This window comes from Prinia subflava, chromosome 24 (assembly GCF_021018805.1).
Source record: "Prinia subflava isolate CZ2003 ecotype Zambia chromosome 24, Cam_Psub_1.2, whole genome shotgun sequence".
Classification (NCBI taxonomy): Eukaryota; Metazoa; Chordata; class Aves; order Passeriformes; family Cisticolidae; genus Prinia; species Prinia subflava.
Window position 1 is genome coordinate 33,291 of NC_086270.1, and position 15,114 is coordinate 48,404.

General features: G+C 56.6%; 1 protein-coding gene across 1 annotated transcript; it reads left to right on the plus strand.

Moving 5' to 3' along the window:
* The first annotated feature begins 6,075 nt into the window (after positions 1-6,075).
* On the plus strand, positions 6,076-14,486 carry LOC134561774 (transcription factor E2F2-like). Its single transcript, XM_063419041.1, is given in 7 exon segments — positions 6,076-6,253; positions 6,255-6,497; positions 11,574-11,661; positions 12,007-12,226; positions 12,345-12,503; positions 12,650-12,764; positions 13,003-14,486. Coding segments are annotated over 7 exon segments (1,353 nt in total). The 5' UTR covers positions 6,076-6,211; the 3' UTR covers positions 13,489-14,486.
* Positions 14,487-15,114: the final 628 nt, after the last annotated feature.

The following is a 15,114-nucleotide window of genomic DNA, read 5'->3' on the forward strand; positions in this document are numbered from 1 at the left end:
TTGTTTTTTCTCTTTCATCACAGGGGTGGAGGGAGCTAGGGTGCACCCCTGGGTGGGAAAACAACCCCCTGGGGGTTGGGAGCCTCCCAAACTCTGATGGGAACTTCTAGGGTTACTGTAGGAATCTCCGTAATTGTGTAATAGCGTTTAAATGTCAGCTCAGGTATGGGAGGAATTAACCCTGGGCTGCCGGCTCCTGGCCGAGGTGGCTGCCAGCTACTTTGGGTGCTGCTGTGCTTATCTGATATGTAAGGAGTGAAGATGGTGCTGAGCCTTGCGGACCATTTGGAGGTGTAGCTGGAGCCCTGGAAAGGAGGGGAAAACACGCCTTTTTCCCACTTTTAGCCATGTGAAAATGGGCTGCTTGGTGCCCTCATGCTGGATTTGAGCTTCTACTGGGCTGGAAGGGATGCCCAGGATATACCCCATAGGGGTAGAGGAGCTTCTGAGCTGCTTTTGCTGCCCCAGGTAGTAACCAGAAAGCAGTCCTTGCCTGGCCTCATCTCCTTGGGGTCAGCACCCCAGAGAAAGGGTGTTGGGAGCATAAATACTTTTCCTTCCCTGTGCGTAGTGCTGTGGTTTCCCTTTGGCCGGGGAACAGATGTGACCCCCGAGTGGCTCAGCTGTGGAGCTGGATAATGTGCCCTAGGGAAGGTGCTGGCTTGCCTAGGACAAAGTTAAATTTACTTCACCCCCACCTTTAGCCATCACCATCTTTATCCCCTGTGCTGGGCTCTGGTTTTGATGCTGTGGGCTTGGCCATGCATGATGTGGGTCCTGCCCTGTGGCATTGGGGTGTCCCTAGGGTGGTTGAGCATCCAGGGCAACTGGGTTAGGGGCTGCATTATGGGAAGAGAAGGAGGGAGAAGACATGGGAGTCTCAGAGCACAGCATGATACAAACGTTCACCCACACACACTGGCTTCAGCCTCTATCTCAACGAATGCCGAACGCCCCTTGTCCATGAGCTCTTCCACAGGGAAAAGCAGCATGTGGAGCTTCCAAAAAGCGCCACCTGGTCCAACTGGATCACTACCCCTGGGAACTTTCCTTCCTCCTCCCAGCTTGGTGTCCCCAGCTCCTCAGGGCAGGGTATCTTCAGGCATCCCTGGGTTGGGATGTGGTGACACGGGCTATCCAGGCATAGTGGGAGAGAGGTGAGGCTGTCCACCCAGAAACCACTGCATCTGGGAACAGAGCTGCTGTTATGCTCACAGCTAAATATAGGCTTTTGCCATCTCTACTCGTTTTTGGCCCTGGAGGAAAATGCAGGGGCTGGTTTAGGGGTGAGTATCCCCACATTCACCCCGGTGTCGTAGTCCTCCAGCTGTGCCAGTACTTATGCGCCAAAGGGATTTAAGTAAGATGGGTGGGAAAAGCACCCTGGGCAAGAGCCAGGGGACAGGGATGAGTCTCGGTACCTGGAAGGTGGGGCTTCTTGCAGTGTGAGCACTCTAGGTCCTAATGGATGCCCCATCAGGGGTGATGGTGGTGGATTAATGAGCCTGCTTTGGGGCTGGTGTTACTGGAAAAAGTGGGTCTAGGCCCTGGTGGGGTGAGAGAAAACAGTCCTGCTAGGCACTGGGGAGGTGGAGGGCAACTCCAGTCCCCGGGGAGTGGAGGTGGCCCCTGCCCCTGTCCCATCTAGGGATCAGGGCAAGGGATTCCCGAGGCAGGGTGTAGGTTCGGCTCTGGAAAGGCTGTAGAAGCCTTGTGTAGAAGCCTCCCAGGGCCGTTACCTCCTCCCCCGTGGTGGATGCATCCCGGCGCCTTGCCCAGAACAGCCAACCCGACATTCCCAGACTGGCACAAGCCTTGTTTAGACCCCACTGACTCCCTGGACTGGGCTGTCAGATGCCAGTGCTTTCTTTGAAATTCTTTTTTTTTTTTTTTTAAGAAAAAAGCAAGCCCCCACAATTAAAAATAACTGCTGGGACTGGCGTTTACCTCAGGGGATTGATAGGATGATTTACCCCGTGGGACAGATGGGATTTACCTCGGGGGGAAGATTTACCCCATGCAGCAGATTTACCCTGGCTGTTGTGGGATGCCGATGCTTTCCTGGAAAATCTTGATTTTAAAAAAAATATAAAATAAAATAAAGAAAACGGGAAAAACACACATCTAAAAATAGCCACAGGGGCCGAGATTTACCTTGGGGGAAACAGCTGGAACGAGAAAAATGCTCCTGGCCGAGTAAGCCCGGCTTTACTTTTGCCCCCCCAGCTACACTGCAGGAGTGCAGAAAAGAGGGCAAAAACTAATACCGGGGGGTAGGTGGTGAATGTCGAGAGCGGCCGCGCCACGGTGCCGATGGCCCCTGGGCCGGCTCCTTCGCCTCTTGGCAAGCGCCGGAGTCTGATGCAATCGCTGCGCTGACGGAGGCGGCGGTTCCCACCTGCATTTGCCATTGTGTGCCCGGAGCTGTTTGCAGGTGTTTGCTGGCGCCGCGCTGTCTGAGCCGCACTTCCCTCCTCCTACTCCTCCTCCTCCTCCTCCTCCTCCTCCCACTGCTGCCCCGGCCAAGGCCTGGCCCCCCTTGCCCCCCCGCCCGGCTTCCCGCCAGCCACCGCTGACACAGATGCTGCGAGCACACGCGTGACCTTGGCCAGGCGCGCTCACGCGTGGAGGGGGTTTCTAGCTGCTGAGCGTGGGTGTGCACACGCACATATGTACTTACATACATGGCTACAATGACACGTGTGGTGTGTGCATATTCACGTGTGTGTCCATGTATGCACGCATGACTGTATACACTTATACATGTTTACAAACCCTGACACATGCCTGTGCACGCTTACACGTGCAGATATGCATGCATGACTGTGCTCAGTTACACACACTTATGTGCACTCACACACATGTATACAGACACTGACACGTGTCCAGGCATACTCACATGCATGCATGCATGAATTTGCACCCATGCCCATGGGTACTTACAATATGCCTACAGGCACCGACACACATCTGTGCACACTTAAAATGCATGCACATTTAGGTATGTGGTGCATGTATGCACACATGCCTGTGTGCACTTACACACATGCATACACTGATGTGTCTGTGCACACAAACGTGTGTATGTAATACACAGCAAGGCTCATCCTGCAAACCAGCCTGTGTACGGGCTCAGCAACCACTTGGTTAGAACTCCCAGAGATGCTGTGGAATTAGAGGAGGCTATTCCTGCTCCCTCTCTACCCCCGTGTAGACCACCCTCTGTCCTGGCAGCCAACTCGCGTGTTCCTGTCTGCCCTTGTCTTCCCTCTCCCACAGGTGACATCGAGGCTTTGTCCCACGGTGTGACAGAGGCTTCATACACGTCCCAAAATCTGCCGGGGACGACGTGGGGTGGAGCTGGAGCGGTGCGGGCCCGCAGCCGCGGCTCGATACTGCCGTCTCCAGGGCAGAGGAAGAAGAGCCCGGCTCACCGGGAAGGTTCTCCGCTCGGGAAGAACTGGCATTTCAGATTTCCTCTGGTGTATCCTTGGAAATGACCAGGACTTCCCCCGATGCCTATCCTGGCAAGAATTGGGATCGCCTCTAGTGTTCCTCTTAGGAAGTACCAGGACCTTCTCTGGTGCCCTTCGAGAAAGGATTCTGCTCCCCCCATTCCAGGCACAGGGATGTGTGGCATCAGGCTGTGGGGGCTGCTGAACACCTGTGCTTGCCTAGTGACCCATCACATGTTCCTGGGACAGTTGTTGCTCCAAGTTGCTCCAAGGCCTCTGTCCCTCTGGGCAGAGCCTCCCCAGCACAGTGATGGGATCTCTCACCTTGCCCCAGTGTGAGGAGGCTGGTCAAGGGACTGGTTGCGATGCTTTAGGCCATCCACAAGGTCATCCCAGACCTCTGCAACATCATGGAATGAAATAGTCTCTAAGGTCCTTTCCAATCCAAACCCCTCTGGCTTGTAGGGTGGAAGCTGGTGCATGGCCCACCCATCTGGACACCTTGGTGTCAGAGGAAGATTCAAGTCTGTGTCTTTTGATGTGGGAGAGGACTTTGCTGGTGGAAAGCCAAGGCTGGCAAGGCTGCAAAAGGCTTATTGAGAAAATATTAGGTAGTGGGAAAGATGCCCTTGACTCCTCCCTCAGCTGACTGTCAGCACAGCTGAGGGGGTGAGGGCCAACAAGTTTTCCCACCTTCTGGGTCAGCCCTCACCCCAGTGAGGTCACACTAACAACATGTGCGGACGTCACCTCTGCTTTGTCCAAACTGTAAGAGTTGAGGACACAAGCTGCCAGGCGCTCCCCCATATGCCAATGCCCTTATCCCAAGGGTCACCCACTAGAGCGAGCCCAACACAGGCAATTGACACAAATCTATCCACCCTGCTGGGCATAGCCTTGTCTTTGTGTACTGGGATGGAGACAGCAGTTTGCCTTCTTCCCACAGAGGGGAAGGTCTGGGGGTAGTGATTTGCCAAGCTCAGCCATACTCTTGGCACAGGGGCCGCACTGCCCAGCTGGGGTGGCATCGCTGCTGCCAAGCCTTTTGTTCTGCCTCAAAGTCTCTCACTGTGGAAGGCAAATGTCTGTCCTGGATCTGAGGCTCCTGGCATGTTTCTGGGTGCTGAGTTGGAGTCTGGAGGTCTGGTGTCCTTCCTCGTCCACAGCAGAGGCCATGCCCAGCATGTGTCTACATCTGTCTGTATTCCTGGAGGCTTCTTCGCACAAAAGTCCATCTCTGTGCATGATTAGCCTTATCCCAGACCTGGGCATGGAGTTGGCTCTTCCTGGAGAGGAGAATAATGGAGAGAAGAACAATGGGGAGGAATGACAGGATAGAGGCAACCAGGTGATGGAGAGGAACCAGGGGATAGAGACAGACAAGGTGATGGAGAGGAACCAAGAGACAGAGGAACAAACTGCTGTGGCTTGGTGGCCTCAGCAGGATTAAACCCAAGCTTATCTCAGTGGCTGTGGTGGCCTTTTACTGGCACCAATAAGGGTCAGAGTTGCCCTCATCCAGGGGTTTGCCATTGCCTCTGTGATTCCTGTTACTGCTGCACTCTGAAATACCCTGTAGGCCAGCTTGGGTGCCCTTCATCCTCTTTCACCCTCCACTTTGTCAGAAAGACCTGGTGCACTCCAAGGATGTAGGTGGGATGCATGTGGAACAATGGGTGGCAGGTTGAATGAACTGTGAGTGAACCAGGAGTCAAATCTCCTCATGCTAAGCCCCTCTGAGGTCCCTGCCCTCCCCCGACAGCACTGTCCCCTGCGTACAGGGCAGGGGGTGCCAGACAGCCTCTGGTGGAGGCCGAAAGTTTTGTTTTAAATAGATGCAGCTCCTCCCCCCTACCCTGGGTTGCTGTATCTGGGGATAGGGATGGGAAAACGATGAGAAGGGATGAGCAGGAGAAGATGAGGATGGGGGCTTGATGGAGACGAAAGGACGATGAGGAATGCAGGATGAAAGGATCGCAACCCCCAGGCTAGACCCCACCAGATTGATGGGGGGCGGGGGTATCTCCTAAATAATAAAAGTAACAGAAACTGTATCCTAGTCCCGATCCCCAACCCAGATCCCCTCCACCCCCAAAACAGGCGCCCCTACTCCCAGCCCGTGGTCTCAAGAAGCTCCCTCCCCTTATTTGCATAAATGACTCCGCCCGCGGGGCCACTTTTAAAGCCCCTCCCGGCGCGGCGCCACCGGCCGCAGCGAAGGGGCGGGGCCACGACATCGACAGCCAATCAGCACGCGGCGTTTTCCGCGGGAAATCCGAATTTCGCGGCATGGGTTTTGGCGCTTAAAAAAAAAAAAAAAAGAAAAAATAGAAGGGGAAAAAAAAAAAACCCCAAAAAAACCCAAAACAAAACAAAACAAAACAAACCACAAAAAGGAGCGCTCGGGGCGCGATCGGGCGGGAGCGGGGCCGGGCGCGATCGGGCGGGAGCGGAGCCGGGCGCGGGGGTCCCGGCCCAGGCGGGGCCGCGCTCCGGCCGCCCCGGCCCCATACGACCACAGTGCGGCTGATTTTTGGGGCCGAAAGCCAATTTTCCGCCGATTTCGGTGGCACCGCTGCTGCATTCTTCTCTGCAGGTTTTCTGGGGGGAATCTGGGGACCGTCCGGTGGGAACTCCTCTCCGCTCCCCCAAAATGCCACGGCTGAGATTGTGACTCCTTACCGGGCTACCACCCCGGAATCGCGGGGTGCTCCTGCCCCCTTACCCGGCTCGGGCTTCTCGGAAAGGACTTTGCAATGCTGCGGCTCCCCAGGGGAGTGTCCCCCGCCCCGGGGAGGGGGGGGTATCGCCCTCCCGCCCCCCCCTTCTCACCACCATCCGAAGAAGGTCACATCAGTGATGGGCTCCTGTGATCCGGGGGCTTCCAGCCTGGGCAGCCCCCCGTTATCCACAGGCTGTTTCACACAGGGGTACACACCAGCGGCTGTCAGCGCCCCCGCTTCCCGGGGCGGGTGTCTCTGTGACACCCCCCAAGGCCCTGAGCTGAGGACCCTCTGTTCAGCCTCGGCGGGACGGCTGCCGGTAAGATGTCTGCATCCTGTCTCTTCCTCGGGCATCGCTTTGGGGGCACGGGAGGCTGGGGATGGTGCTGGATGGAGAGCAAGGAGTGGCTGACCCTAGGATGTACAGCCCTCTCCCTTCCGAATTTTGCAGCTTAGATTGGAGTCTGCACCCCCTAATGTGTCTTTCTGGCAGTGGGGGAGGGTAAGGTCTGAAATCAGAAGTCGCAGTGAAATGGCTCAGATGTTTCTCAACTTCCCCTCGTCCCTGCCTACCCGCGGCTCCGGCTTCCGCTTCTTGGCCTTTTTCAGCCTCTTGTCCTCTCTCCAGCTTGCAAAAAGTCCGGGTTGTGCCTCAAGACCCGGTCAGCAATCCTAGGCCCTTTGAGAAGCCCTTTGTATGGTGGGGAAATGAGGAATGGGTAGAGGCAGATACCCTGCCTGCTCTGGGCGGGGCACCAGCCCTGGCTCTCCCCACTTCGGAGCTGTGACCCCCGGGGTGACCCATCACCCCGGGGAGGTGGGGGAATATGGGACAGGGGTGCCACAGCGTTGCTTTCCAAGCTTGGTTTCTGCCCGTGGTTATAGTGGGGCTAGCAGTGGCTGTTTTTTGTGGGGGTCCCACCTTCCATGGATCACCCCAAGGCTTTGTAGCTCAGACCATGATGCTGATAGTTGTGCAGGAATATGCTGTCCCATACTCCTGTCGCCAAGCCGCGTGGTCACAGCTGTGTTTACAAAGCCCAACATTAAGCTACAAAGCTACCTCTAAACAGAGAAACTGAGGCACGAGTTGGGTGCTAGCCCCGTGCCCATTGTCAGGGCACACAGGAGGCTTTGCCTAGCCTGTCCCTGCTCCTGGAGGGCCCCCTCCGTGTCCCCGGCCCATCGGCCCCACTGGCAGCTGGCATTTAATTCCTGCCTGCTCCAGCCTGGGCACACATCCAGCCCTCACTGTGAGCCTCTGTTCTCCTCGGTCCTGGGAGGGATCCCAGACCTTGCTAACACCGATGTAGTTTTCCCAAAGCTTGATTTATCTATTTATTCCCCCTCCCTCCCTCCCCCTCCCCACTCTTTTCTCAATCCCTGATGCTTGGTGCCAGCTGGGGACATTGCCGCGGCGGAGGGAGAGGGAGTGTCTTTGTGTCTTTGCTTCTTTCTTTGTGCCATGGCTGAGGGGCTGGATGCGGCCGTTTCGAGTCCCATCCCGGGAGACTTCGGGGCCACCTGTCTCCTCTCCGACCTCTTTGTTTCTGAACCGCGTGAGACATCCTGCACTGCCGGGGGCTGTTGTTTAAGAAGACACCATCACTGATTGCTGCTCCCTCCCTTAAAAACAACCCACAGACTCCCAGTACCATTTCTGTGGATGTGCAGAGCTGGTTTTTGGCTAATTTTGTCAGCCTCATCATCAGCCACTCCAGTGCTCAGGGTACTCCTTCCTGCCTCTGTTCCCTAAATGTGGAAGGGGGGGGCGGCGAGGCGGGCTTGTGTGACACTTGGGAACATGAAGTGCTTGTCCTTAAGTGACACTTGGGATCAAGAGGTTTTGGGCTAACGGCCTCTTTGTCATCACCACCACCACCACCACAGCCATCATCATCAGCCACACAAGGAGATGTTCCGGGTGCTGCTGCTCACAACAGTCAATTGAACAGGGTCGGGGGGGGGTCTCATGTGACAACTGGGGACATGACGTGCTCCCCTATCCCCCTTGGTGGCTTGCGAGAGGCGTCTCCCGGTGTCCCCATCTCATTTCCCACTGCCATTATCCCATTCGCGGTGCTGAAGATACTATTTCCAGCCCCGGTATGGCACTCGCAGCCCTGACAGCTGGGGTTCCTGCCGCACACACCCTGTTTATGGCACAACCTCTGTGTGCAGAGCCGAGGCAATCAGATACAAGCGTTTCCTCCCAATTCCCAAGCAGGGCAATTGCAGCCGCTCCCACCAGCTTTGTGCCACATGAATGATCTGGGATCACATGGAGGAGCCTATCACCCCGCGGGAAAGCAGGATGGGTTGTCTCTCATGGTCCAAAAAAGCCTTAAATTTACATACACTCCGATTTGAGGGTTCTGGGGTAATTAAATGCATTTTCCTCCAGGGAAAATGTGTATTTTGGAGTGGTTTTAGCCCATGTCAATCCCGTCATCAGTGTTTACCCATCTCTGGTCTCTCTAGGGGCTGTGGAGTCTCTATAGGGGCTTAGGGCTAGGCAAGAGCACTGGAGAGAGGGGTGTTTCTGCTGTGGGATCCCAGCACCCCACCCTGAACAAGAGCGTCCAGAGTCTGCTGTGGTTCTGTATGGGCTGGCAGGGCTGAGCCGTCTGTGCAATGAGCACCCAAGAGTGGCAGACCCTGTTGGTGCTGGGTGGCCAGAGAACCTGCTTAGCAGCACCCCAGATTCTACAGGAGTGACATAATCCCATCCCACCTTGATCCCATCAAAGGGTTTTCTGCATGGGCAAAAGGGGGGATTTTTGCAGGGAGGATGGGTGGGGAAGTGATGATTGTACTGCTGCCCTTGGAGGGGCTTTTTTTGGCTATGGTTTTTAAAGCCATAGCCATCCTCTCTACTGGGGAACATCTCCGAGGATGAGGACATCTCCCTGGATGCGGCCGTTTCGAGTCCCATCCCGGGGGACTTCGGGAGGACTCCTCACTGGAGGAGATGTTGGCTGCACCCCAGAGCAGGGAGCAGTACCTGGGGTGAGGTACTTCCCCACTGCAGGGTGGTCTCATTTTCCCCCAAATCTGGGATCAGCCTCCATTCCCCTGTCCATATCTCGTGCCCTACTAGCCCTCAGTCACCCCAAGACAGTGGGGGCTGCACCTGTGGGGGTCTGACCCACCAGCCCCTTGGCACAAGCAAGCAGCAGGATCCTGGAGTGCCCCTGGCTCTCTGCCAGCTCTGAGTGCCCAGCTCCAGGTGCTGCATTCCCACGCCCCCGTGGGGGTTGTGGGGCTGGTAAAAGGGGGAACAGAGGAGGAGCCCCATAAAGGGCCGGGCAGAGCCTGGGCAAGCCCAGAGAAAGCAGCACAGAAGGCAGCAGATGCTGTTGAAAGGGAAAGTTGGCAGGAGGAGCCCCCGGCGGGGGGCTGAGGGGTGCTCTGATGCTTGGGCTGGGCGCAGGGTGTAGCACCTGGCGCCAGGGCTGGGCTCAGGGCTGCTTGGCAGGCAGAGCTGGCAGGGGGCCCAGCCTGCCCCCTCACTGCCTTAGTATATAAGGCATATTTTGGGGTCAAGGCTGATTTCCCACCCCCACCATCATATTGGGGTGTAGATGGTGTGTTCCCACATCCTGAGGAACCATGGCTGGGGGCTGGGAAGTGGTGTGGGGTGGTCCTGCCATGTCTTGGGGCGGGTGTTTGGGTTTAGTCCCTCCTCACCTACCTACTCTGGTTCATCCCACCCCGCCCCAGTGCTGGTAGGGTGCTGGGAGCCCCTTGCTGTGCCCCACTCAGCTGTTGTGTGCCTAATCCTGCCTGGCTCAGAGGATGGCAGCTGGGTCACAGGAGGGAGCTCCTTGTCCATTGTCCCTTGCTGGTGTGTCCTCGAACTCAGGGTCCTGCCACTGTCTGAGCCCACCAAGCCCCCACCCCCCCAAAAATTGCACCTGGAGAAGCAGGACACCCCTATGTACCCTCATGCACATGAGAGGGAGGATTTGGGGGGTTTTGAGGTGTCTGGAAACACCAGGACCTGCTGTGGGTTGCTCTGTGACTCAGTTTCCCCATTGCTTGGGGCAGGTGGGGTGCAGCTGACCTCTGCAACAGTGGTAGGAACATACACTGGCCATGACCATCCATGCCAGAGAAGCAAGGGATACTGCGGGGCGGGGGGAGGGCCAGGCTGATGCCCGCCCTCCCATGCTGGCAGATGGATAGGTTCTTATCTGAGGCAGGTGTTTCCCATGCACTCGGCATTAACCGTTATGCTGCCGGCAGCTCCGGGGCAGATCCGGGGGCACGAGGCTGGGGTTGGAGGCAAGTTCACTGGGAAAAACCTGCTCTGGGAAGGGTGGGAGGAAACAGATTCCCACAGGAGCTTGGGACCAATCTGGCTCCCTGGGGGGGTGGAAAACAGCCTCTGGCGCCTCTCCCACCAACCCCCTTGGGTGGGAACAAGGCCGAGGTGCCCAACCCTTCCCTGCAAAGTGCGTTGTGCTCCCAAGGGAGCCGCCGTCAGAGCCGGCACAGGGACCTGGGTGCCATGCGGGATGTACTGAGGGGGACCCTGTGGGACAGCCCAGCCTGGGAGCAGGTACGGAGTGGGGTCAGGATGGGGCTGGGGGGCTGCTTTCTACTGCTGAGTCAAAGCATTCCCCCCCAAATCACCCTCTGCATGTTTGTGAGTCTGGAGGGGTCCTGGGGGATTTGTTTGCCTTGGTGGAGGGGTTGGTGACACCCTCCATTTCTCCTGTGAATTTACTCTGCTGCACTTTTCCCTGGTTCCCTCCTGCCCAAATGCTGCCTGGGGTTCCACAGGGGGGATTTCAAGGAGCTGCTTGCCCTGGTGAGGGGACAGCAGGTGCAGGGATGTTTGTCTCCCTTCCCAGAATCCAGCATACTCCCCCATCCCATTTTCCCTCCAGCTGAGTACATGTGTCCAGGGCACCCAGGGGTCCGGGAGAGGGGGGGTGGCTGATGTGGCAGCTGGGTGCCCTTGGCTGCCTCAACCATGACCCAGGTGGGAGGAGGGAAGTGAAATCTTGCACTCCAGTGGGCCAGCTGGCAGGGTGGGACGGTGAGGATCTGGCTTTGGAGCTGCCGCATTCACAGGAGCCCTGCCAGGAGCTGGGGGTGAGGGGAAATCCTAGTGGGATCCCTGTGACTGCCAGGGTGTGCAGGAAGCCCTGGGGGGGTGACAGGACCCCTCATCTCCTCTCTGTCCAGTTCTCCCAGTGGCCTCTCACACTGCTGGGTGCTGCTGTGCCCCTTCTTAAAAGGAGTCTTGCAACTGGATGAGCCTCTCGCAGGATTCTCCTAACCCCGGATGTGGCACCCAGAGCTTGGCTGATGGCCCTGGGGGGTCTAGGGAACTCAGAGGGGTGTCTGGCTTGGCCACAATGCAGGGTTTTCTCTCGTGCTCCAGGCCAAGAGGAAGCTGGACCTGGAGGGCCCTGAATTTCGCACGCCCAAGGGGACGGGCTGGACACTGGCACAAGTCCCCAGCCCCAGAAGTAAGTGATGCGGGGTGAGATGGGGCAGGGGAAGCTGAGGGGAGCAGACCCCACTTCTCTTTCCTCTTACAATCATGTCCCCTCTAGCACTACCTCATGTCACCTCCAGCCCTCATCCCACACTAAGGAGAGCAAGGGGGGGATCTCTCATGTCCAGCCCAGTGATACCTCTGTCCCATGGCTAAGGAGAGGATGGGGATGTCTCTGGTCTCCAACCCTATGTAACCTCTGTCCCACATCCGACACTAAAGGAAGGAAAACGGTCTCCCATGTCCAGCCCCATGTCACCTCCATCCCACATCCCAAACTAAGGAGAGGATAGAGGGGTCTCTTGTTTCCTCACAGCCCCGAAGTCTCCCGGGGAGAAGACTCGCTACGACACCTCACTGGGGCTGCTCACCAAAAAATTCATCCATTTGCTTAACGAGTCTCCCGACGGTGTTGTGGATCTGAACCGGGCTGCCGAGGTGCTAGAGGTCCAGAAACGTCGCATCTATGACATCACCAATGTACTGGAGGGCATCCAGCTCATCCGCAAGAAATCCAAGAACCACATCCAGTGGATGTAAGTGATGCTGGGCAGCTGGAAATGGGACATGGGGATGGGGCAGGGTGAGGGACATGTGGCTTGGGAACACATAGAGTGTGCTGTGCCATCACTCAGATGCCATCTCCGTTGGCAGGGGGACAGGGATCTTTGAGGACACAGTGATGGTGGCAAAGCAACAAGTGCTGCGTGGGGAACTGGCCGAACTGGCTAGGACAGAGAGGATGCTGGACCAGCTCATGCAGGACTGTGCCCTGCAGATCCAACAGCTGGCAGACAATGAGACCAACTACAGATATCCTTGCTGAGGGAGGTGCGAGGGAGGGCAGGGCCTTGGGGACCACAGCTGGATTCCCCTGGGCTTAGGGGGTGTTTGGAGGGATGCGAGGGTTGATGTCCTGCTTGCAGCCCCTTCTTTTCCTATACCTCATCTCTGTCCACGTTGGCATACATCACCTACCAGGACCTCCGTGCCATCAGCAGCTTTCAGCAGCAGACGGTGGTTGCCGTGAAGGCTCCCCCTGAGACACAGCTGGAGGTGCCAGACTTCAGCCAGGTGTGTGTGGGTGCTGCTGGATCCGTGCCACACTCAATGGGTTCCTCTGAGGTGTCCCAAGGACATAGCCCAGCATGACCCTGCATGGTTTTGGGGAGTCTCCAGGGGGCTGTTTGACCCTGAGCTGGTCCTTCAAGGGTTGCAATGCCCCAATTGGATCCCTCATGGCTTGGGGGGAATGGAGTGGGATATGGGTGACCTTCTGGGTGCCCCCCTGAGTCTTACTCTGCCCTCCCAGGAGAACTTCCAGCTCCACCTGAAGAGCACCAATGGCCCCATCGAGGTGTACCTCTGCCCAGAGGAGATCACGGAGGAAAACCCCACCAAAGAGTACCCGGTCCCCTCTGCTTCCACCTCCCCACAAGACCACCCCGTACCCCTTTCCCTGCCGAACAGTTCCCCATCAGCCAAACAGCCACCCCACCCCATCTCCCAGAGCTGGGGGGGCACAGGAACTTCTGTCTCGCCCCCATCTCTGCCACTCGCCATCCAGGGGGGACCCAGCTCCCTGCTGGAGTTGGAGTCTGGGCTCCTGGGCTCCCCTGCCCATCTTCTGCAGCAGACGGAGGACCAGCTGCCCTGTACCCCCTCCCACCTGGACTTGGGACCCTTTGTCACCTTCTCGCCACCCCCAGAACAGGATGACTATCTCTGGGGGCTTGAGGGCGAGGGTGTCACAGACCTCTTTGAGACATGTGACCTGGCGGACCTGCTGAAGCACTGAATGTACCCCCAGTCCCCATTTGCCTTTGTCCCCTCTGGCCACTTGCGTCCTGAGTGCATGGCATCTGTGTGGGGTAACTGGAGAGGTTGGGGTATGTTGGGGAGCACTGGGTTTTCTGAGGATGGAGGGGAGAGGGGGACTTGTGTTGCTCACCCAGTGTGGCATCTCTGCACTCTGCTGGGTTGGTTGTCACTTCACTGGGCTCTGGGAGTGCCCTGGGATCCATCCAGGACCCATCCCAGCATCTCCCCATACATTCATTGGCATTTTGGGACACCAATGAATCCCACCATAACCACCCATCACCCTGGGGATGCTGGTGGACTGGAAGTGCCTTTGGGTGTCCCAGATGGGTTAGGGGCACCCTTGGGTGGCAGAGAAACCTCTGCCCAGAATGGGCTGTGTCGTGTTTTGGGATCACTCCAGTTGCTCCTCAGTTAAACTAGTTCTTCATGGTCACAACAGGTCATTTCCAGTAGCATTTTCCCCACCACCTCTGGAATATCCTTGAAAAAACATTGAGGTAGCAAAGCTGAAGTTTTGAAGTCCTTTGGGTGAAGGAAGGATAAATAAAGCTCAAATGGCTCTGGCAAATCTCTGGCCAGGACATGGAGCCATATTCCCTGAGGGGCTGCAGCCCCTCTGCCCCTATCCACACCAGGTCCCTCCAGCCTCCTGGAGCTACTGGTGCCGGGAGTATCAAAACTGGAATGTACTGGGAAGAGATATGCCTGCAGAGGGGGGCTTGGGACAAGCCCTGTGACGTGAAGTAAGATAGGGCTTTTAATTGTGCCATTCCTTGCAAAATACCTGTAATTATTGCACTGTATTTATCTGGGTCCTCCCCTTTGGTGTGGGGCTGGTGGGGCTGGGAGGGGTTGTATTTGTCAGTGTATTTAAATTGTCCTTCCTTGGGTTGTTGGTGCTCCTGTGGGTTGGCTCAAGAGATGGTGTGGGCGAAGATATATTTTGGCCTGAAAAAACTTGTGGCATTTGATGTTTTCTGCCCAGGAGGGGTTGAAATAAAATAAAATTTTTGAGTTATAAAGGGCTGTTTTCCTCTAAGCACCAAAATGCTGGAATGGTTTGGGAGGCGGGAAGAACTGGTTTTGCTCCTGTTTTCAGGGTAAAATGGCCTGTTTTGGGGCTTTTTAACTGACCAGCCTGCTCTATAGGCACTTGTGAGAAGGCGGTTGAGATGAAGCTTTGACCGGAGTGAGGAGAATGGGTCTGATCTGCTCAGGTTGGTGATTTCCAGCCCAAATCTGTCTGGGATGAGCTTTTGCCTGAGCTAGAGCAAGTTCAAGCAGGGGTATGGGAAAAGCCCCAAGGCTGGGGGTCAGCTCCCTATGGATCTTGGGGCTGGATGGGTGTGTGCACGCCAATTTGGGGTTTGCAGAGCAAGATACTTTGGGAGCTGTGTCCGTGTAAGATCCTTCCCCGGGTGCTACCTGTCATTCTGTGACCTGGGGATGCCACCAGTGCTGGTGGCAAAGTGATGGTCAGTGGTACCAGGTGATGTCCTGTGGCATATGGTGGGCGGTGGTATCCAAGTGATATCTGCTGTTAGCTGGTGGTACCTGATTTTCATTGGTACCAAGTGATATCCAGTGGTACTCAGTGATG